Source organism: Microtus oregoni, unplaced genomic scaffold, assembly GCF_018167655.1.
Source record: "Microtus oregoni isolate MIOR12 unplaced genomic scaffold, Mior012 000007F_ref0000211, whole genome shotgun sequence".
In the NCBI taxonomy this organism is placed as follows: Eukaryota; Metazoa; Chordata; class Mammalia; order Rodentia; family Cricetidae; genus Microtus; species Microtus oregoni.
Window position 1 is genome coordinate 51937722 of NW_024543066.1, and position 21841 is coordinate 51959562.

General features: G+C 45.7%; 1 protein-coding gene and 1 pseudogene across 15 annotated transcripts in view; one reads left to right on the forward strand and one right to left on the reverse strand.

Moving 5' to 3' along the window:
• Positions 1-1388: 1388 nt before the first annotated feature.
• Arhgef11 (Rho guanine nucleotide exchange factor 11) overlaps positions 1389-21841 on the forward strand; it is a 141339-nt gene continuing 120886 nt past the window's right edge. For 13 of the 15 annotated variants that reach the window (XM_041655300.1, XM_041655308.1, XM_041655296.1 and 10 more), the window contains exon 1: positions 1389-2621. In XM_041655300.1, coding sequence (XP_041511234.1) covers positions 2590-2621 — 32 coding nt within the window. In that variant the 5' untranslated portion in view covers positions 1389-2589. The remainder of the gene's footprint in view (positions 2622-21841) is intronic. The other 2 variants (XM_041655294.1, XM_041655295.1) reach the window with 2 other exon arrangements.
• On the reverse strand, positions 14672-15124 carry LOC121450432 (annotated as a pseudogene).

Below are 21841 nucleotides of genomic sequence, written 5' to 3' on the forward strand. Positions count from 1 at the left end.
ACTGCTATACAACAAACCCCTAGGACTCACATAAGAAGACTGAGTTTTGGTGGTGTGAACTTGTAACCACAATGCTGAGAAGGATGAAGGTGGGATGTTCATTCACCAACTGTGCTTGGCCTACTCAGCAAGCCAAGGCTGTTGTGAGGCTCTTGTCTTCAACCAGCGGGTGAAGTTGTTGGCACTTGGGGAAGAAGGCTACCCACAGTTGCCCTCTGGTCCCCACGCGCACACCTGGCAAGAGCACACTAGCTGTTAAGATTCAGAAGGTAAGCACTCAGAAATTTCAAAAAGTTTCTAAAACAAATAAGATTTACAATACCCCTCCTCAAGGTTATAGAAGCCCAACTGGCCACTGTCCTCACCCATGCTGGGGGAGTGGTGGTATTTTTTGTGGTGCAACTGCCTTTAACAGTCCTAAAAGTAACCCCAATAAATCTACTGGCTCATAGAATAGGCTTCGGTAAAATTGTTGGTGCTCTATCTGATGTGAACAGATGTGTTTATATCTCCCCAGGAAGTCACATAATATCTTACATGTTCGCACACGCACACACACACCCACACCCACTCACATACACCTATAGCAAAGTTCATTCATCAACCTGTACAGGAAAAAAGAATAGGAAAATCTGATTTTATTAGGTCCTAAATAGATGCTTCACAGTTTCTTTCCCTTTTGCTAACACAGGTGGCAAGCTGGGAACTTGGACAAGCTCAGGTAGGGCAAGACCAAGGCAGGCATAAGGAAAAGTAATACGTTGAAACACACCAGTGACTGCACAGCTTCCCCAGGCAAAAAGACAATTCCTCCTCAGTCCCAACGTTCCTTTTTACTTCAGTCTTTGGACCTTCTGATTACCGAGTCACTTGAAGAGATTTAGAAACCGTGATTTTACGAAAGGGGTGTGTGTCATTAAAATAACATTGCCCTGAAAAGGCTTTTGCATTGAATGAAAAAGCAGCGCCATAGAGGATATCCAAGCTAATCCGAGGGAAGCCGAGAAGGCAGAGCCGGTGGTCGTTCAGAGGGGCGAGGGCACAGCAAGAGGGCCCCTGGGAACTTGTAAGAGGACGCGACAAACGAGGGAAAACGAGCCGAAGAGGACGGGGCAGCAGCGGGAGCGCCGACAGAGGCGCGGCCGGCCGGCGGGCACTGCGGAAACAAAGGTCGAACCTCGGGGACAGCAGCACCGGGAAGAGCTAGGCCGCAGCGCGCGGGTCGGGGGCGCGCGGGGCCACGAGAGGTTGGGCGGTGCCAAGGAGGGGCCAGCGGCCAGCCCGGGCGAGCGGAGTCCGCGGCGGGGGCGGGGCGGGGCGGGGCGGCCGCGGGCCGGGCCTGAGCGAGCGCGCGCGGGGGCGGGGCCGGAAGCGCAGCGGCCGCGACGCGGACGCCGGGAGCGGCCGAGCGGGGAGGCTGTGGCGGGCGGGCAGGCAGGCGCGGAGGCCGAGGCCGCGGCCCAGGCTCTCCGTGCCGCTGTGGAGGGCGCCCTGGCTCTAGCCGAACCGCAGCGTTAGTGGAAACGGGTCGCCGGGCACGATCGGCCGGCGAGGGGAAGCGGGACCGCCGCTCCAGGGCGCTTCGGCGAGAGAGACTTTCGGAGCCTGGACGTGCAGGAGCACACAGCGCTGACTGAGGAAATTGTCTCAGAAAAAGGCCAACCTGAGGCTGGGGCTGAGCACGGGACTGGGCTAGGTGGAGGAACCTGAAGTTCGGAAGGGAAAAGAACGTTTAAGATTTCCTGAGGTTGGGGCCAATGCTACCGTTTTGAAGGTAAAAAGCATTGCGCTTCAGGTGTTTTGTGGGTTTTTGGCTTTTTTTTTTTAATTTGTGTGTGTGTCTGCACAATTGGCTCATTTCAGAATTCAAAACCTTTAATGTTAAAAAAGAATCGGTGTTTTGTTTTGATTTTTAAGAAATCCACCCATTTTGCTCCCCAGAGCTCCACTGGACTTTGTACATTCTGCTGTATGGTTTTATTTATTCTAACTGTACAAATCATCTGGAAGATTTCTTTTTCCTCGAGTGCCATTTCGGATTTGTTCAGCCTTTTTTTGTTTGTTTGTCTGTCTTGTTTTATTTTCCTTCCTTGGCATTTTCAACATTTGAAAACGAGAGGTTTTTCAACCTTTGGAGCTGTTGTCAACAGAAGGACAGTTGGGGAAACTGGATTGAAAGGATGGTTTTTATCGGTCTGCAGTTAAGACTGATATTTTGAAGTCGCATTCTTTCTGTGGTTCATTTTTTAGCCCATAGTGCTAACCTTAAAGAGGTTTGTGGTTGACGTTTTGGTTTCTAAGAGGGTCATAGTTTTTTCTTTCATTTCTTTTTTTTTTTTCCATTTTCTTCTTTCTTTTTCAAGACACGGGGAGGGGAGGGCGGAGGGTCAGGAAAGGAGAAGACCATGTTAAGTGGTGGAAGTGGAATGGCTCTGCAGTTACCAGGGTCCTGACAGCTGGAAGAAGGATTCAGCCTGCGACTTGGGAGGCCTTCCTCTCACCTTCCTTAAAAATTGCAAGGGATTCAGGCCTGTTCAAGACGCCCAAAGAAGCTCCAGGATTCTGGAACTGTGGAGACACGGAGAAACCATGAGCATACGATTGCCCCATAGTATAGACAGGTAAGTTTGCAAATAATTTGGGATTTTTTTTCCGACACTTGTTAAAAAGAGTGGGAAGGAGGTGTTGTTGCGTTTGACTGGCTGAGCTGTGGGATAGGTAAGGTAGGAGCTGTGGTCTCTGGGTACTGTTAGTGTACATATGTTTATAGCCCTTGTGTGTGTGTCCATGTCTAAAGCATTCCACCTAGTTCTGTGCCATCTATAACCAACAAAGAGTGACGCTAGAGGAGACAAGAAATGCTTTTGCCTTACACCAGGTTTAAGACTGACTCTTGTCCCCCCCCCCCCCAACTTGCCAGCCTAGGGATTCCAAGCTTGGACGAAGCCTGGTCATGGGGACCCACAGGTGAATGGGGACTAGCTTTAAATATTTGGGGAGTGGAGGTGGGGTGACTGGCAGGGTTGTGGGACTCTATCAGACTGACTGTTATGGAATGGTAGGACGTGGTGGTAGGGTGTTTCCCACTTAAAATGAGGAAGATGCTCTTGGTCTGAAATGTTGGGACAGAAATATTCTACATCCATATAATCAGAATTTTCACCAGTGATTGCTAGAGCTCTAAAACGTTTAGGCCACGCTAGAATTTCATCCTCTTCAAGTTTAGAGTTTACATTGAGAGCTACCAACAGGCTGATGCTTGAGGTTTAATGTTCCCCAAGCTGCTCTTAATAAGCTTGACTCTGCAAAACAGGCCTTCCCTCTGCTTGAAGCCGGAAGGAGTTGTTTTGGCTCTTAGGCCCTTGAAATCAGCTGGAGGCACATGATGCCCCTTCCCCCATGAGCTTGATCTGCCTTCCCTGTTACTGGTAACAGTGTAGCTGTTCTGTCCTTCAAGGGGATGGGACAACTTTGGTAGGTGGCTGCCTTGTACTTTCTTCCCCTTCTCCTCTTCAAGTCTTCTGCCTTAAAAGTCCTCCAAGGGATTGTGTTTTGTGTCAAATGAAAAAACGGTATTCTCGAGGTAGGGAAGAAAATCTGTAAGTCAGCAGTTCCTGTCTCTGTGTCAGTTAACCTTTGGGTATACATGCTAATAGTAATTTCCTTTTGACTGTGGAATGCGACCTAAAATGCATAATAATCTCCCCAAACATTACCGTTATGTTGTCTCAGGGTCCCAGTTAGATCTATTTAGCAGTCCTTCTGTAGAGAAACTGCCTTGCAGTGGGGAAGAGGAGGCAGCCACAAAGGCAGTGTGACTGGTTGGCCTGTCCCTCCCTTTCCACTGTGGAAAGGGTAGCTGAAGCTGTCAGAGCTTGAGGCGGAGGGTGATTGCATGGCTGCCCTTCTCATCTTTTTGCAGCTGGGGGATTAGTACTCCCAAATTAAGATTTGCTTGTCAAACGATTTCTATTAATTCAGGGATGTGAGCAGATGGAAACCAGGTTTTGAGGGGTGAAGGGCAGTCAGGGCTTTGGGGTTAACGTGAGTATTCCTCTAGGAGCTTGCACAACTCCACAGATACAGGTCCCAGGGTCCTAAGTGCTTCAGTAGATACAGTGCTTCACAGATAAGTGCTTTCATTGGAACATTTCTTCATTGAATCTCATAATGTTTCTCTGAGGTAGACAAATCAGAAGTTATTCACATTTTGTAGATGAGGAGACTGGATTCCTGGTTTGTCCAGTGCCATTTAGTATTGTCTGAGCAGTGTCAGGATCTAGTCCCAAATCTCAGTTTTCTGATTCTGAATCCCAGATGCTTTTCATTGCCTCATCCTGTGTACAGAGGTTTAGAGACTCATCATCTAGAATGAGTAAGGCACCATTTTGCTCTCGCGTTCTCTCTCTCTCTCTCTCTCTCTCTCTCTCTCTCTCTCTCTCTGGTATTTGGGTTAGGTGCTTGTCAAGTTTTCCCCTGTACTTTGTACCTATAATCTCTGGGGTTAAAACACTGTGTTCTTCCATGGGAAGGACTTATTTTGTAGGCAAGGCCTTCCTTGCCTTTACCCTGCCTGCTTCTCTGCCCCAGTAACAGGGTCAGTCCTGGAACTGAGATTCCCTCCTGGCTTCCTCTAGCTGACTTCTCTGATCTAGCTGCCTTAGCTATAGAGCTGCATTGTTGAACTTATGGACGTCCTAGGTTCTGTACCTTATAAATGTAAATAATTCACTATCTTTTCTTTATGTTACCCAAGCTAGCTTCCCAACTTGCTATGTATCTGGGATTCACAATCTTGCTTCCACCTCCCAAGTGATAATTTAGTCTTATGCTATGCTGGAGGGATGGATTACAAGGAGCCATTGCAAATTATTGTTTTCAGTATTCTCCTCTATTCTATGAATTTATTATGTGAGATGGTATAAGTGTTTTAGATAATTATTCATTTTTTATTGAAAACAGGCAATCTAATTGGGAAATAGACATGGTTGTTGAATATGCTTGTAACCATAACCACAGTACTTGGGAAGCTGACGCAGGAAGGATTACAAGATTGAAGCCACTGGAGCTACATAGTGAAGTTGAGGCCAGCCTGCCTCAAAAACACAGCAATCCCAAAGGCCACATAGAATTGCCACTAGTCTGAGCTCTGAAAGCAGAGGCTATGTTGGTTTCCCTGTTTTTGTCCTGTCCACTAAGTTCAGTGCCTGGTGTGTAGTTGCTGCTCCACAACAAATGCGTGTTCGGATAAGTGAACATGCCAGTAAGTGTGAGTTCATCTGCTGCGTGTTGTTTCCATGACTTCATCACATAGTTAACCTAGGGTAAATTAGAGAACATTTCCTTGGTAATATGTATTTTCTAGAGGTAAAGGGAGGGACAGGACCCTCTATTTAGAGACAGTGTGGCTTCCCACTTGGCAGATTTTTCACCAGTTTTCTCCTATTGGTCCACAGAAGGCATGACATGTTCTTAGTTGATTTCTCTCTTAGTGATCATCAAGGGCAGGGAAAATTGGGGCTGCCCTGTCCTTTGCAGCTTTTGTTCATGGCATCTTTTTGACCCCTTATCTGAATTTCAGTATTTCTAAAGGTGTGTTTGTATCGCAAGTAGAGAGCATGTCTGATTCCTCGGGGTAAATTTTTTTTGGGGGGGCTGGGTAGGTTAGGAGTTTGCTTCCACAGAACAGCTTTTCTCTGCACAAAGAAGACGAAACCAGAAAAGTATAGTTATGCCAGGAATTCTTGGTCTTCTCCATTTCCTCCTGGTTAAAGCAGAAGTGCCTTGCTAATGTCATCGCAAGGTCACACGGCTATGATTGTGCCATTTGAAAATTTCTTATTGTATCTTCCTCACAGGGCTGTTGAAAGACAAATGAGATAAGATATTCCAAATTGCCTTTTAAATAGTGAAATTATAGTTGATAGGGGGAGGGAAATGGGAAGCGGTGGTGGGGAGGAGGCAGAAATCTATAATAAATAAATAAATAAAATTGTGAAACTATATAAACTAGATGGTGAACTCGTTTAGTTTTATTCACTACTTCATGAGTTAAATAATCCAAAACAAATTAAAACGGGTGTGGTGGAGCACACCTTTCATCCCTGCACTTGGGAGGGCGAGGCAAGTCGATCTCTGTGAGTTCAAAGCAAATGTGGTCTACAGATGGAGCCTGAGGCCAGCCAGGGCTACACATGAGACCCTATCTCAAAACAGTAATAACAATAATCTTAAAACTTAAGGAGTGTCAGAAAGTTTTATTATTTGAGAAGTTTAAGAAGAACGAAATCGGGTTTTTTGTTGCAGAAATGTACAAGGTGATGAGAATAGAAAGTAATACTGGGTAGGAGTATGGCTTAGTTGGTAGTATGCTTGCTAGAATGCAGGAAGAACTGGGTCCAGTCACCAGTACTGCATGCCTATAACCTCAGTACTCTACAAGTGGAGGCAGGAGGATCAAAAATCCAAGGTCGTTCTTGGCTTCATAGGGAATTTGAGGCCAGCCTGAGTTACATACAGACTCTGTTTCAAAAAGAAAAATACAATACTGATAGGCGGGTGTAGTGGCCCACTTTCTAATCTCAGCACTTGGGAAATTGAAACAGGAAGATTATGAATTCAAGGTCAGCCTGAACTACGTATAAATTTAAGGTCAGCCCACTGAAGCCTTGTCTCAAAAGACTGAAAAGAAATAGTTTTCCGGTAGTCACAGGAGTGTGCTTGTGTTCGCATGTATGTATGTGTGTATGTGTACATGTACTTGGTTGTGTGCACACCTGTGTGGAGTCAGAGGTTGAAATTAGGTATCTTCCCCAGTCACATTCCATCTTATTTGTTAAGACAAGTTCTCTCACTGAACCTGAAGCTTGTTAATTTAATAAGGTGAGGCTGGCTGACCAGTGAGCTCCAGGAATCCAAGCTCAGGTCCTCATGCCTACAGGGCTAACACTTCTCCTGCTGTTTCTCCAGCTCCTCCCTAGGCATTCTGATGAATGAAGGAGACTTCTGTGCCCAATTAGACGCCACTTTGTGTGATACAGTTAGTTGTAGCTTTTGTTTTTTAACTTTTTTTTGGCGTTCTAGGTGAGTGCTCTACCACTAAGTTTCACTAGCAACCCCAAGGAATATTTATTGGTGATCCCCCCCCCCCCAGGCCATTGTAGAAGAATCAAAAGAAATGCATACCCTTAAACTGTTAGTGTCAGGGACCTCTTCACCTGAGACTCTTGTCTTTGTCAAACTCTGGAACCAAAATCCCCAGATAGTTAACTTAGTTTGTATATTTAGTGAGTACTTAAAAGACTGCCTCCCAGCACAGCAATAGTGATCTAGAGCAATAAAGAGATAAGTGCCCTGAGTTGCCACGTCTTTTCCACAACATACTCTTGCTTCCATCTAGAGTATGAGATGGGAGCTGACAGTGGATTTGCAGATGAAACATTTGGTAAATAATCAGCATTATGGGCCAGCAGCAGGCTAAGCTTCATTTTGATACTCAAAAATGTTCTAATAGAGCAAGCTGATACTTTTTTCCTGGTCTCAAAGTACTGTGCAGCAGAGAAACTGCCCTCCAATTCAGGAGCATAAACAAAAAGTAACGATGATTGCATCCATCAGAAACCAGAAACGAATCCTGCCCTAAGTGAACACATAGATAAGGGTTCTAGACACCTACAGCCTCTCTGAGACAGGGTGGGAACTGGAGTCTGAGTCTGTTTCATGTTATCATAGTGGCATTACTATTAAGCATATATTTTATGAGGGGTGGTGGTGCACATCTTTAATCCCAGCATTCAGAAAGCAGAGGCAGGTGGATCTCTAGTTCAAAGCCAGCCTTGTCTACATAAAAAAGGCGGGGGGGGAGGGAATTGAATGAAAAATTTAAGTTAGAAATTAGAATAAATATCCACTGAATAAAAAAGGGAAAAAATTGGAAGACACACAGCACCCAGGGTAAGTTTCTAAGCCATATGATAAATCTTCTAATTGAATCTTAAAAATAATATACTAGTTAAAATATATATATACATACATACATACATACATATGTTGTTTTTCTAGACAGGGCTTCTCTATGTAGCCCTGGCTGTCCTGGAACTCACTTTGTAGACCAGGAACTCACAGAGATCCACCTGCCTCTGCCTCCAGAGTGCTAAGGTTAAAGGCAAGTGACATTGCTGCCTGGCTGATCACGTCCCCTTTTTAAAATTTATTTATTTTTATCTTATGTTTGTGTGTTTTTTCTGCATGTGTATCTGTACCATGTGTGTGCGATGCCCTTGGAGGCCAGAAGAGGGCCTTGAGTCCTCTGGAACTAGAGTGACAGGTGGTTGTGAGCCATCATGTGGATGCTGGGAATGGGAATGGAACTCTGGTCCTCTGCTGATACTTCTAACCATTGAGCCATCTCTCCAGCCCCTTCCTTTCTTTTCTTAATCACTGTGTTGGGGGAAGCCCAAGCTTAGACCTGTAAATGCTTTTCATGGCCACTCACTCACCCCATTGATCAAACAGGATGAAAGAAGTTGCTGATTCTAGTTTCAAGAAATTAAAGACAATGGATTTTGTCTTTTAAATTAATCACAATGGATTTTGTAGGGAAAATGCCAGCTTCTTGAGTTAATAGAATGGATGCTGGAGTTAGCTTTGTTCCTAACTATGTGGAAAAATCCTTATCTGCTCTGGATCTTTATTTTCTTAACCTGAAAAATGAGTCCATTGGGCTAGTCGGCCTCAAAGATTTGATCCTTGAAGTTGCTATGTTCTTAGAGCCTCTGGAAGTGATGCCATGTGTTCAGTGAGCCAAGACTTTTTTGTTTAGGAATCATTATCTTGTCTCTCTGAAAAGTCATGAAAGAAAGTGGGGGAGGGGAACAGAATGCCGATGAAAAGGGAAAGGACAATAGAAATACGGGGGTGTGGGAATGGGAAGAGGAATTGTGGTCCCTGATAGAATTCGAGACAGTAGGTTTAGAAGACGCCCAGGTTAGTTGGATTTGAAGGGAGAAAATCACAAGAGTGAAAAGAATGATACTGATAAAGATGACAGGGACGGGGACAGGATGGACTGGAAAGCTCACAACCATCCATAATTTCAATTCCAAGAGATCTAACTTCTGAGGGCACTAGGCATGTATGTGGTGCACAAACATGCTTTCAAGTAAAATACTTATATACATAAAATAAATTAATCTAAAAAAACTTCGATGGACAAGAGACGAATAGTTAAATTTTTTAGGTGAAAGGAGAAGGCATTTTGGGCAAAGGGAACATAAATAAAGCTTCTGGAATGGGTGTGGACTGAAAATGGTATGCTTGAGGGTCTCTGGAGCAGAGAAAAATTAAATTGATAATGTGTACAAGGTGGTGAGTAGTTCAGACTTTATGGAGGAGTCTGTTGAGTTTTATTATAGAGTGACTTTTAAAACAGTATTTAAAGTTGGTTTGATGGTAAGGTGCTTGCCATCAAAATGAACAACCTGAGCTCAATTCCTGAAAGTTGTTTTCTGGCCCCCACATGTGTGCTATGGCAATCATGAGTGCACATACATAATTAATTGTAATACAAGTCTTTAAAAAGTGATGGGTAAAGAGCAAATCCTGATGTTGATATTTAAATTAGAAGAGTTTAAATTTGGGAGACTAACTAGAAGTTTTTAATTCAATCTTTTCAAAAAGTGAGTTTCTTCTGTGTTCCAATGGGTGGTGACAGTGAAAATACAGAGGCTGGGTGCAGATGGCCTTTTGGAAGCAGAATCAGTGAGGTATGTTAGGGCTGAATCTGATGTGGTTCCTGACTGTGAGACTAGTTGACTAGGAAAGGGACAGTGCTATTGATAGAATAGGAGCTTCATTAAAAGTCACTTGTCTCCCACTGGTACCCAGCAGCTCACTGAGCTCAGAGTATTGAACGAATTTATCTTGCTAAGGTTCTTGGGTTAGGCCATTTCTAACAAATAGTTTTTGAGTCCTTCATTGCGGTTTTTTAGAGAGATGGGAAAAAGACAATTTGTTCTAGGGTAAACTATTAGAAAATTGGGTCATGCTTTGAGAAGATTAGCATATATTTAAGGTCCTGATTAATCATTTATATTGTTTCTAAATATTAGACCATATTCAAGGGATTTAGAAGTTATACTAGTAGATGGATACAGAAAATAGAGGACTTTAAGGTTGAAGGTTATTGTATGAGCCCCACTCAGCCACTAACTAGCTATGATTAGGATTGTTTTTATAAAAGAATTTTGTGAAGTCTATAGTGTGGTGTTAAGGGTTGTCAAAGAAATTGGTTGCCAAGGACCCACACTGCCCTAAATTAAACCTTTCTTGTCACTGGAGATCCATGCTTGGGCTGCCCATCCTATTCTGTTGAGTCTCAACTGAGAATTGACAGGCATGGTTCTGGGAGCATAGTGAACAAAACCAGGTAGCTTAGCTGGAGTGGTAGCACACACCCTTAAGTCCAGCACTCAGTAGGCAGAAGTAGGCGGGTCTTTGCGATTAGATGCCAGACTTGTCTGTACAGTGAGTTCTGTGTCTCAAGAAAGGAAGGAAGATAAATTGCTTAAGTGTCTCAATCCAGGGCAAATTCTATCCTGCTTGAAACCTGCATTTTTCTTTTCTAGGCTTATCTATCTAGCTTAGAATTCATGGCTTCCTTCTTCAGTTCAGCCTACAGCTTGCTAATTGTGGTCGTATTGCCATTTCCTACCATCAGGTAGACCAACCTATTTGAGCCCACTGAATTCATTTTAACCCCTTTATATCAAATGTCTGTCTCCTCCAACCCCATTAGACCTCTATTTTTTATGATTAATACCACCAAGCTGTACCATACATTTGTGTTACTCCTTCTTCACATACGCATAGCAGTTTGATTCTATTATTCTTTATTTGTGCAAAAGAATTGATATAAAAGGTCATTTTTAAATAAACTTTTAAAAACTTGGAAGTAAATAAAAGCATTACACACCAAAATTAACAAGAGTCAGTATCTACAACTTAATGAGCCTGTATATAGTTAGAATTAGCATTCAAAACAGAACCTATGACACCTCACATTAAATTTTTGCACCTATCCACCATCAAAACAAAACAAAACCAACAACAGAATTAGAACTAGAAAAACACTTAGCTGTGTGTCCTCTTTCACAACTTGTGTTTATTATTTGCATTCCTCATCCCCTTATAGTCAGCTTTTCTTGTTCTCTTTTCTTCATGTTAAACTGTACTCACAGGTATATTTGATTACATATATATCATTTTCTAGACCCCACATATAAGAAAGAAAATGTGATTTTTTTTTTATTTTTGAGATTATGTGGCCTTATTTAATAGAATACATTGTAAGTCCATTCATTTTCTTACAATTTTTTAACTTCATTTTTCCTCAGAGCTGAGTAGTATTCCATTTTATGTATATACATCAAATTTTCATTATCCATTTATCTGTTGATGAACAGCTAGATTGATTCTAATTCTTTGCTATAGTGAATAAAGCAGCAGTAAAATAAAATCGGAATTTACATAAAAGTTCATGCATAACACCTCGCACATAGAAGACTTGGATTTAAAAAAAAAATGTGGTGCTGTCCTTTTCTTCATGTTTTTTGTTATCGCATCTTGTCCTACCATCAAGGTTCAAGAACAGTGTGTCTTTTTTGCTTTTCTGGGTGACCTTTAGTTCCCAGTTCTTGTTCTCTTAGGTGTTCTTTGTACATAACAAATACTGTTTCTAAACTTGAACTGTAGCTCACTTTTGGCATTGTTAATTTCCTAAGAAAATCCTCTAAACACTGCTGTCAGAGGGGCTGGACAGATGGTTCAGCAGTTAAGAGCACTGACTTTCCTTCTAGAAGACCCAGCTTCAATTCTCAGCACCCAACAACTGCCTGAAACTACAGTCCCAGAGGATCCAAAGACCTCTTCTGGCCTCTACGACCCCAGAGGACCCGAAGACCTCTTCTGGCCTCTACGATCCCAGAGGACCCGAAGACCTCTTCTGGCCTCTACAACCCCAGAGGACCCGAAAACCTCTTCTGGCCCCTACGATCTCTACGACCCCAGAGGACCCGAAGACCTCTTCTGGCCTCTACCACCCCAGAGGATCCGAAGACCTCTTCTGGCCTCTACGATCCCAGAGGACCCGAAGACCTCTTCTGGCCTCTACGATCTCTACGACCCCAGAGGACCCGAAGACCTCTTCTGGCCCCTACGATCTCTACGACCCCAGAGGACCCAAAGACCTCTTCTGGCCTCTACAACCCCAGAGGACCCGAAGACCTCTTCTGGCCCCTACGATCTCTACAACCCCAGAGGATCCGAAGACCTCTTCTGGCCTCTGCGACCCCAGAGGACCCGAAGACCTCTTCTGGCCGCTGTTGGCACCAGTGATGTAGGCATACATGCAGGCACCAGGAACTGAGATCAAGAATTCGTATTCATAGCCCAGCATACACCTTCAATTCCAGCACATAGGGAAGCAGAGGTAGGCAGATCTCTGTGAGTTCCAGGACAGCCAGAGCTACACAAAGAAACCCTGTCTCAGAAAACGAGGGAGGGAGGGAGAAGGAAAGGGAGAGAATTCTTGTTCATATTAGATTTTAATATATCTTGGGTACTTGGTAGTTATTGTAGGAACAGACCAGTCTTGTTGGAGTTGTTCCCTTCGGCTTATCAGAGTTTTAGGGGATTCATTGGCAGCTTAGTTTCTAGGCTGTTGTTCCCCACAGAGGTCTGAAGGCAGGCTCTACCTTGCTGCTGTTTGTGCTGCCCAACCAAGGCTGGCTTCATTCATTCCATAGAGCAGGGCACTTAGGAACTTCTTTCCAAGAGACTGCGGCTGCAGAGAAAGGCCACTGTTGTTCTGGGAGGTGGTGACTGGAGAGAGTGGAGTGAAGAGCTGTGTGAAAGGGACCTTGTATTAGACAGGAACTGCAGACCTTCTTCAGAGCCCCAGGGACAAAGGAGAACACCACTTAGGTTCCGTGTCTTCACAGGAACAGGGCTTCAATATTAGGAGCACTCATTCATGTCGTCCCACAGATAAGGTAGTATAACAAATCTTCACATGCCATGGTGCCACGCACATGGACTCAACATGATTAAGAAGCATACTGAACTGCCAAGGATTGGATGGTTTTGTGGAGAGGAGACAGATGTGAGGTAGTACATAAACTTACTCCTCAAAGGACACCTTTAGGTTTATAGGCTTCCTGGAGGAAGAGACTTCCAGATTGAGACACAAAGTGGTAGCCAGGAAAGAGAGAGGAAAAGAAAATCCAAGCAAAGAACATCTTCCCCTGGAAGAGTAATCTGAGCTCACTAGTGGATATCGTGGCCTTGGTGAGTGTTGCTGGGTAGTGGTGAGGCAGGAGCCACTTTATTATGGGTTAAAGTGAGAAAAGAGGGTAAGTAAATGGTGACAGACAACCAAACCAATTCTTTTGCAATAATTCTGACAATAAGACTTGGTCTGTTTTTTTCAAGATAGGACTCTGTTCCCAGACCAGAGGCTGTTAATTTTCAGTGTACATCAGAATCAGAGCCTGTTTAAAATATACTGTTGGGCCCAGGTTCCCTAATTCTGGCTCAGCGAGTCCAGGGTGCAGTTCCAGTCTCATGAGAATTTGCATTTTTGACAGCTCAGGTGATAGTGATATCCGTGTTCCATGCTTTAAGAGTGTCACAGTGCCTAGTGATATCCGTGTGCTCTTAATCAGCCTTCATTTTGTGGGTGTGTAAGTGTGGTTTTCTTGAAGCAGGGTCTTACTGTGTTAGCAGCCTCCTGTGACATAAAACTCATTTTTGTAGCTTAGCCTGGCCTCAGGCTCCAGAGTGTGGACACCACTGCAGTTAGCTCTTTCATTCTCATGGCAATGCCTTTTTATGATTATAGATTGTCTGTTTCAAGATTTATACAGCCGCTGCTCTGTTCTGCTGTGAATTTCTTCAGTGGATGTGAACACTGTGTTGTAGGTGGAGGCTACTTGTTCGTTGTCTGGCTACCCAGACCTGAGATAATAACACAGAAACTATATTAATTAAAACACTGCTTGGTCTATTAGCTTAGGCATATTCCTGGCTAACTCTTATATCTTAAATTAACCCATCTCTGCTAATCTCTGCATCACCACGAGGTTGTGGCCTATGGGCAAGGTTCCAACAGGCTCCCATGGGCGTCTTTCTCCTTCAGCAGCTACATGACTTCTCTCTGACTCTGCCTACTCTCTCCTCTATCTGCTTTTAATTCCTGCCTTGTCGATTCTGCACTGCAATAGGCCCAAAGCAGCATCTTTATTAACCAGTGGCATTCACAGCATAGAGGGGAAGCCCACATCACTGTCTCCTTACATCTACCACACAGTTAGAATCCTGTAAGTACTGGTTAAATGGGTTAAACTGAACCACATACATCACCTTCATCTGTGAAACCTTCCTCAGGCCTTTTCCTAGGATTGTTTATAATTCCAAATTCTGCTTTAGCCCTGCAGAGGTAGCAAAAAAATAATTATTTTTTTTCATCTTATTAATACAGTGTTTATTTGTCTTCTCTCTGTCAAACCCTGAGCCAATCACTTTCCCCAGACTTCCTGGGGAGGTACAGGAAAAGGAACATACAGTACAGACAGGACACAAAAGAACTATGGGAGGTGCAGTGGAGACAGCTGCGTCACATTGCAAAGAGGATGAGAAAGGCCACCATTAGGCAAAAGAGCCCCATGGCCTCTGAGAGGGCAAAGCCCAGAATGGCGTAGGAGAAGAGCTGTTGCTTCAGAGAAGGGTTCCTGGCATAACCAATGATGAGGCTCCCAAAACAGTTCCAATCCCAACCCCAGAGCCAGCCACCCGAACAGTAGCAGCCCCAGCCCCAATGAACTTGACGGCTGTGTCGATGTCCCTGGAAATGACACTGGTTTGGAAGCTGCAGCTAGGGACGAGTGAGGTCAAAGGACAAGAGACTGCCAAGCTGCTGAGGGCCTCATCTCTCCGTGTCTGTGGGTTCAGCTCCACTGCAGACGTGGACGGCTCAGCAGCTGAGAGGTGCTCCTGACCAAGGAGTGGGTGGAGATGAACCTGGAACAGGCATACATTTTCAGGGGTGAGGGGCCAAGGCAAGAGAGCTGCTCCCAGGGTAGAGACAGAGAGAAAAAAAAAAATTCTTAGAGAAATATCAAGGCAGACTGCCTAAATCAAGTATATGTAATTTGAATTAGGGATTAAATCAGAGAATTAATTCCCTGAAGTGATTCCCCAAACTGATCTCAGGTTCTGGATCATTCAATAAGAAGGACCTTTGGAATATCATTGATTTCTCTTAAAATGTTGGCACAAGTTTTCAGAGTGTTGAGCTTCCTTCCCCCTGAGCATGCTTCCTGTTCTGTTCTCTCCTTGTAGCAGCCCACACCACAGTCAGGCTTCTCTGCTCAAGGCTTTGAGCCTGTTCTAGGGCTGTGGGCCCTTCTCTCGAAATGGCCCACAGACTACACAATCAGGTTGCCAGAGCACTTGACCTTTAGTGTCTCCTTGTGTCATGGGCAAACTCCCTCATAGTGGGTTGTTTCTCATTGTTTCTAGGTTTTCCAGACCAGTGGCTCTGAGTTAAAGATATAGGTCAGGACCAGGACAATGGGAGATACACAAGGCCTGGCAGTTCCTGGGTCAGGGGTTTTTCTAACACTCCAGACCTTAAGGTCATTTAATTAAGAAATTAGAAGTCAGAAATTCTAGTCTGTGTGCGATGCCTGCCCCTGCAGCCTAGTCTTAGGCTAATAGCTGCTCCTCTGCTTTCCTGGAGACACTCTTAAACTAGACCTGAACTTTAGGCCTGGCACATTGATTAAGGAATAAGCAAGACATGGTGTATATAGTAAGTGTTATTAGGTAGTGTTCTAGGCTCTGAGGACACAATAGACATTCTGTGGAAGCAAGAGCTTCAACAAGCAGCTGAAGAATTACTAGATGTAGTGCAAAGACCTGGATTCATACCCTATTAGGGGAAAGGCAGGAGGAAAGGTGTGACAGGACTAAAGGAAATGAGAGACAAAATTTGAATTTTTTTGTTTTTTTTGTAGGGTAGGACAGTAATCATGAGGGAGAAAAGAATTCAAAAGAAGATGGAGGCTTTAAAGTCAAACACGGGTGTAATACTCTCAGACCCCTCTGTTTCCCTGTCAGTGTGCACTGCAGATTCTAAGCCCCATTTTATTTTATGTTTTACGCTTATTTTTCTTGTGTGTGGAAAGAGGAGGAGCATGTACCATGGAACAAGACTGGAGGTCAGAGGACCACTGGTGGCGGTCCATTCTCTTCTTCTACCCTTTGGGTTATGGGGGTCAGACTCATGTCATCAGGCTTGTTAGCAAGGACCTTCCCCTTCTGAGCCATCTCACCAACCATCAGTCCTGCCTTATACATAGAGAAACAGGCTTAGGGAGCCTTAATGACTTGCCTAAGGTCCATGAGCTAAAAAGTGATGGAGCTGGGGATTTTTTCCCCTTTTAATTCAGTGTTTAGCAAGCCCTGGCAGGACTAGTATTGTGTGTTTTCCTACACTCTTGGCAAGGCTTAGATGGCAAATAATTGCAAATCCTGTGAGGGAGCCAGACCTCAATGTTGTTGATCAGTGGTGAAGATGACCTCTAGGAATCAAGTCTCCTGAGTTGCTCCATATCTTCCAGCTAAAATTCCCTTGCCTTACAAGCTGAGGTTTGTATTTGCCATCCAGAAAGAAGGTGACTCTGTCTTTGTCTTTTGGTTGTTTAATGATGGGGAATGAGTAGTACCCTGTGTTATTCTTAATTCTGCGGGTTAGACGGTAAAGACGTTACGCAAGGAAGAAGACACAGACACGCGGCGGTCCCACGTGGGTGCACTTTAATGGGGGAGGGGTAACAGGCAGGTAAGGGGCGTGCAGACACGGTAGGAAAGGTGGGGGAAGAGAAAGAAGGGAGGAAGTCGTGGCAGCCTTTGCTTTTTAACGGGGAATGCAAAGGCTTCTGGGAAATGTGTTCCGCGCTTGCATGCGCTGGAGTCCAGCGGAACGCTGGGAGCTGTAGTCTTGCAAGAGAACAACATTTCACCCTTTTGGTTTGATTAAAAAAAATTGGGGGACCTTAAAGGGTAGGGAATGGGGGCGTAGTCTGGTCTCACATGGATGCTTCCTGCTGGCTTTGGGCGTTGAGGGGTCCAGGAAATGTCCGATTATTCTGGCGATGTCCCACTGGCGTCTGAGGTCGCTGGTGTCGCTGGTCGCTGGTGTCTGAGGTCGCTGGTGTCTGGCGATGTCCCACTGGCGTCTGAGGTCACTGGTGTCGCTGATCGCTGGTGTCTGAGGTCGCTGATTGTACCGCTGGCATTTGAAATCCTGGCTGTCGTCTGAGGTGGCTGATTGAAGAAGTCTGTCTGGCTTTTCCTGAGTAGCTGGGTCATCATTAAGATGCTGGAAGGCAAAAGTTGCATTAGTAAAAGGAAAAATTAAAAGAAGGGGGGGGGGGATCTAAGATAAGGGAGGGAGAGGAAATCCGGGGTGAGGGAGTCTTAGGATGTCCGGGGTTAAGAATGATAAAAAAATTAAATGATACTTATTCCGTTATTCCGTTAATGATCCACTCGTGTCTGATTTGTTTAGGTGGGATACTTATTCCGTTAATGATCCGCTTGTGTTTGATTTGTTTAGGTGGGTTGGGCTGGCATCCTGGAGCTTAAAGAGAGTGTCTTAAAGGAAATAGATTTTAGCCGTATATTCCTTAATATTTCAGGGGCCACTGCTGCAGTCAGCAGCTGACCTGCTATGTCAAAGAACCTTATTGAGAATCTGCTTCCCACCTGAGTCCTTGACTCCGTATTTGATGATGGTACCTGTAACGACATCTAGATGGTTATTTATGAATTTAAAGAAGGGAGGGTGTGTTAACACAGCGACGGATGGGGGGACTGAATCCGGCGTCCTTTGGAACTTAAGAGAACAAGGTCCGGTCCGAGTTACCGTGTATGAAGGATTATCTTGAGCTGTGGAGATAAACGGTTTAAGATGTGACAGGTGAATCCAATGAGGAATTCCTTCAAGCTTGGCAGCTGTGGGAGTTAAAAGAATTACTCTGAAAGGGCCCTGCCATTTAGGGGAAAGAGGTGAAGGGCGCTGGCCTGGGGGTGAGAGTAATACCTTATCTCCTATTTTAACCGGCGGTGGACGTGTATTAGCACATGGTCGAGGTAGTGAGTGATCTGTGAAGTCCCACAGTAGTGAGCGTAAGTGGAAAAGGAGGGGAGTGAGCAGGTGGTCAGGAAGGGGAGAGGTCCCCGATGAGAAGCCGGGGGTTAAGACCGGCCGCCCATACATGAGTTCAAAGGGTGAGATGAGGAGGGGGCCCCTTGGAAGAGCTCGGAGCCGGAGAAGAGCTAAGGGTAGGAGTCTTAGCCAGTCGAAGTGGAGCTCCTGTGACATCTTAACGAGGGCTTCCTTTAAAGAGCGGTTAGTTCGTTCTACCTTACCTGATGACTGAGGATGGTACGGTATGTGAAAATTCCAGGGGATTCCAACCACTTTAGACAGATTTTGAGAAATCTGAGAAGTAAACTCTGGACCGTTATCTGACTGAAGAGAAGTTGGGAGTCCAAATCGAGGAATAATCTCTCGGAGAAGAATATCAGAGACTGTCTGGGCTCTCTTGTTAGAGGTGGGGAAGGCTTCAACCCACCCAGACATTGTATCCACCAGAACCAGGAGATAATTAATTCTCCTAACTGTGGGCATATGAGTAAAATCCAGCTGCCAGTCAGTTCCCGGAAGGGAGCCCCTTGCTTGGTGGGTAGGGAAAGGGAAGCTACGATATTTAGTCCTGGGATCTGACTTTTGGCAGATCTGACAGGAGGCAGTGGTGGCTTTTAGAAACCTGATGTCCTCAGGCGTGGGTTTGATATGTGTTTTTACAAAATGAAGTAGAGCTTTTTCATTGGGATGAAAAAGCTGGTGTAGGTAGGACAGGATCTGTTGAGTGTTAGGAGGTGTCTGCGAGGTTGTGGGCTGTGCTGTAAGTACTCCCTGAGGTAACTGAGGCAGATCTGAGCTAAGTGCTGCTGTCTTAGCTGCTCTGTCAGCCCGGTTATTTCCCTTGGAAACAGTAGAACTGTCAGACTGATGGGACCGACAGTGAATAATTCCTATAGCTTTAGGGAGATGGGAAGCTCTTAGTAAGTCCATAATATGCTCTGAGTTGGTAATAGACCCTCCCTTCGCTGTGAGAAGCCCGGCCGTGTGAGATAACAGGATATGAAAAGCATATTTAGAATCTGTGTAGACATTTAAAGATTGTCCCGCGGCTAACTGAAAGGCACGGGTGAGGGCTATCAGCTCAGCCTGCTGGTTAGTAGTATGAGCAGGGAGTGCCTTTGCCTCGACTATCTGTGTGTCCGACACTATGGCATAACCTGCTCTGCAGGTCCCGTCACATAGAAAGGAGCTGCCGTCCGTGTACCAGGTGTGAGTAGCCTGTTACAGGCTGCCCTCCTGTATATGTGAGGGGTGGGGCAGTAGGTCCTCTAGGACCTCAATGCAGGAATGGGATGGGGAATCATTAACACCAGGTTGAGGTAGAAGATTTGAAATATTGAGGGGTGGGCAGCACTGGAATGTGAGACTCGTATCTTCCACCAGCGCCACCTGAAGCGAAAGAACTCGAGAAGGAGGTAGGGTCTGTAGGCCTTTGTAAGTTAAGAGGTTAGACAGGTTATGATGAGAGAAAACCGTAGTGGGTGCTCCGAAGGTTAGCTTTTTTGACTCACGAATAAGAAGTTCAGCAGCTGACAAAGCCCGTATGCAGGGTGCCCAGCCCCGAGTGGTGAGGTCCATCTTCTTTGATAGGTAAGCTACAGGTGCGAAGGAAGGTCCCAGTTGATGGCCTAGGACTCCCAGGGCATAGCCCTCTTTTTCTGCTACGTAAAGAGAAAAAGGGCGGGTTAAATCTGGAAGATGGAGAGCTGGGGCTTGGGTAAGGGCCTGTTGGAGTCTCCGGAAAGGTTTGGTGATGGGGTGAAGGAGGGGCTCATGCATAGAGCCGAGAGCTGCTTCGTATAGGGGGCGGGCGAGGAGAGAGAATGAGGGAATCCAGGATCACAGGAAACCGGCCACTCCCAGGAATGACAGAACCTCTTCTTTGGTGGAAGGAACTGCAAGAGATTGAATTAGTCTTTTTCTGTCCAAGGTGATAGCCTTTTGTGTTGGGGTTATGGTTAACCCCAAATACGTTACCTGAGTGGTGGACAATTGAGCCTTAGAAGGCGAGACTCTGTAGCCCTTTTTGGATAAAAAATTTAATAAGGTGGCGGTGTCAGTCCTGCTAGTCTCCAAAGATGGGCTACATAGCAGGATGTCATCGACATAGAGTACCAGTTTTGATTTAAGGAGGGAGAGTGAGAGCAGATCAGAGGCCAGAGCCTGGCCAAAGAGGTGTGGGCTGTCCCGGAATCCCTGAGGGAGAACGCTCCAGGTTAGTTGTGTGGAGAAATTAGTATCAGGATCTGTCCAGGTGAAGGCAAAGATGTTCTGAGACTGAGGGCTGAGAGGAATAGAGAAAAATGCATCCTTTAGGTCGAAGACTGAGAAGTGGGAGGTCCCTGAAGGAATGTTAGACAGAAGTGTGAGAGGATTAGGTACCACTGGGTGTAAAGGAACGACAGCAGAATTGATGAGCCGGAGGTCCTGAACCAAACGATAAGTTCCGTTAGATTTTTTGACAGCCAGTATAGGAGTGTTAAAGGGAGATGAGGTGGGGCGAAGCAGCCCCTTCCTCAAGAGATCAGAGATTATAGGTTTTAGTCCTTTGAGGCTTTGGGAAGGAAGCGGGTACTGGGCTTGAGTGATATACCCAGTAGGGTTTTTTAACTGAATAACAACGGGGGGGGGGGGGGTGGTGTTTAGCAACAGCTGGGTTTTGGATGTCCCACACGAGAGGGTCCACCTGGGAAGCTGGGAGGGGAAAAGGCATGTTAGTATCAGAGGGTCGCGGAGCCAGGAGAAGCAGCAGCTGTGTCACTGACGAATCTGAAACGAAACGGGTGGGGGGCACAAAAGAAATGGAAGCTCCCAGCTTGGTCAGAAGATCTCTACCCAAGAGTGGGACTGGACAGGTTGGTAGAACTAGGAATGAATGAGTGAGAAAGACACCTCTAAATATGCAATTGAGAGGTGGAGTTTGGTGAGGTAGATAAGGCTGTTCCCCTACCCCGACGATAGGGGAACTTGAGGGGGAGGTTGGCCCCCAAAATTCCCTTAGAACCGAATATGTTGCTCCGGTGTCCAAGAGAAAAGAGATGAGGCGTCCCGACATTGTAAGAAGTACCCGCGGCTCCTGGTTGCAGATGGACGTAGCAGTCGGGTTGTCGGTGGAGGAGCCCGGGAACCTTCAGTCTTTCAGAGCCAAACCTAATAGGTCAACCTGGGGGTCCTCTGGGGCGGCTGCCCCCACGTCATCGAATGCACGCCAAGTTTTGGAACAAAGCTGTGTTAACAGATAGTTTTATGGAGGGGATGAGGGCGTGAGGCTCAAGAGCTTCCAGAAGCTGGCCGAGAGGGGAGGATGGGGGAATTGGCTTGGAAGGCTTAGAGCCCATGACTGAAGCGGAAGCCTGCCCGCAAAAAGGTACCGGAGTACCGCGAACACGGCAGCCACGAGTACAGGCGTCCGAGTACTCGTGGGGCGTGTTAAGGCTTAATTGGCCCGAACCCAGCTACCGGACAGGGGGAAAATAAACCCCGGCTGGGAGGAGACAATTAAGCTTTTCTCGGGGCTGACCGTCCAGCCCAGAAGGCACCGCAGTGGAGCAGGCCGGGAAGAGGACAGGA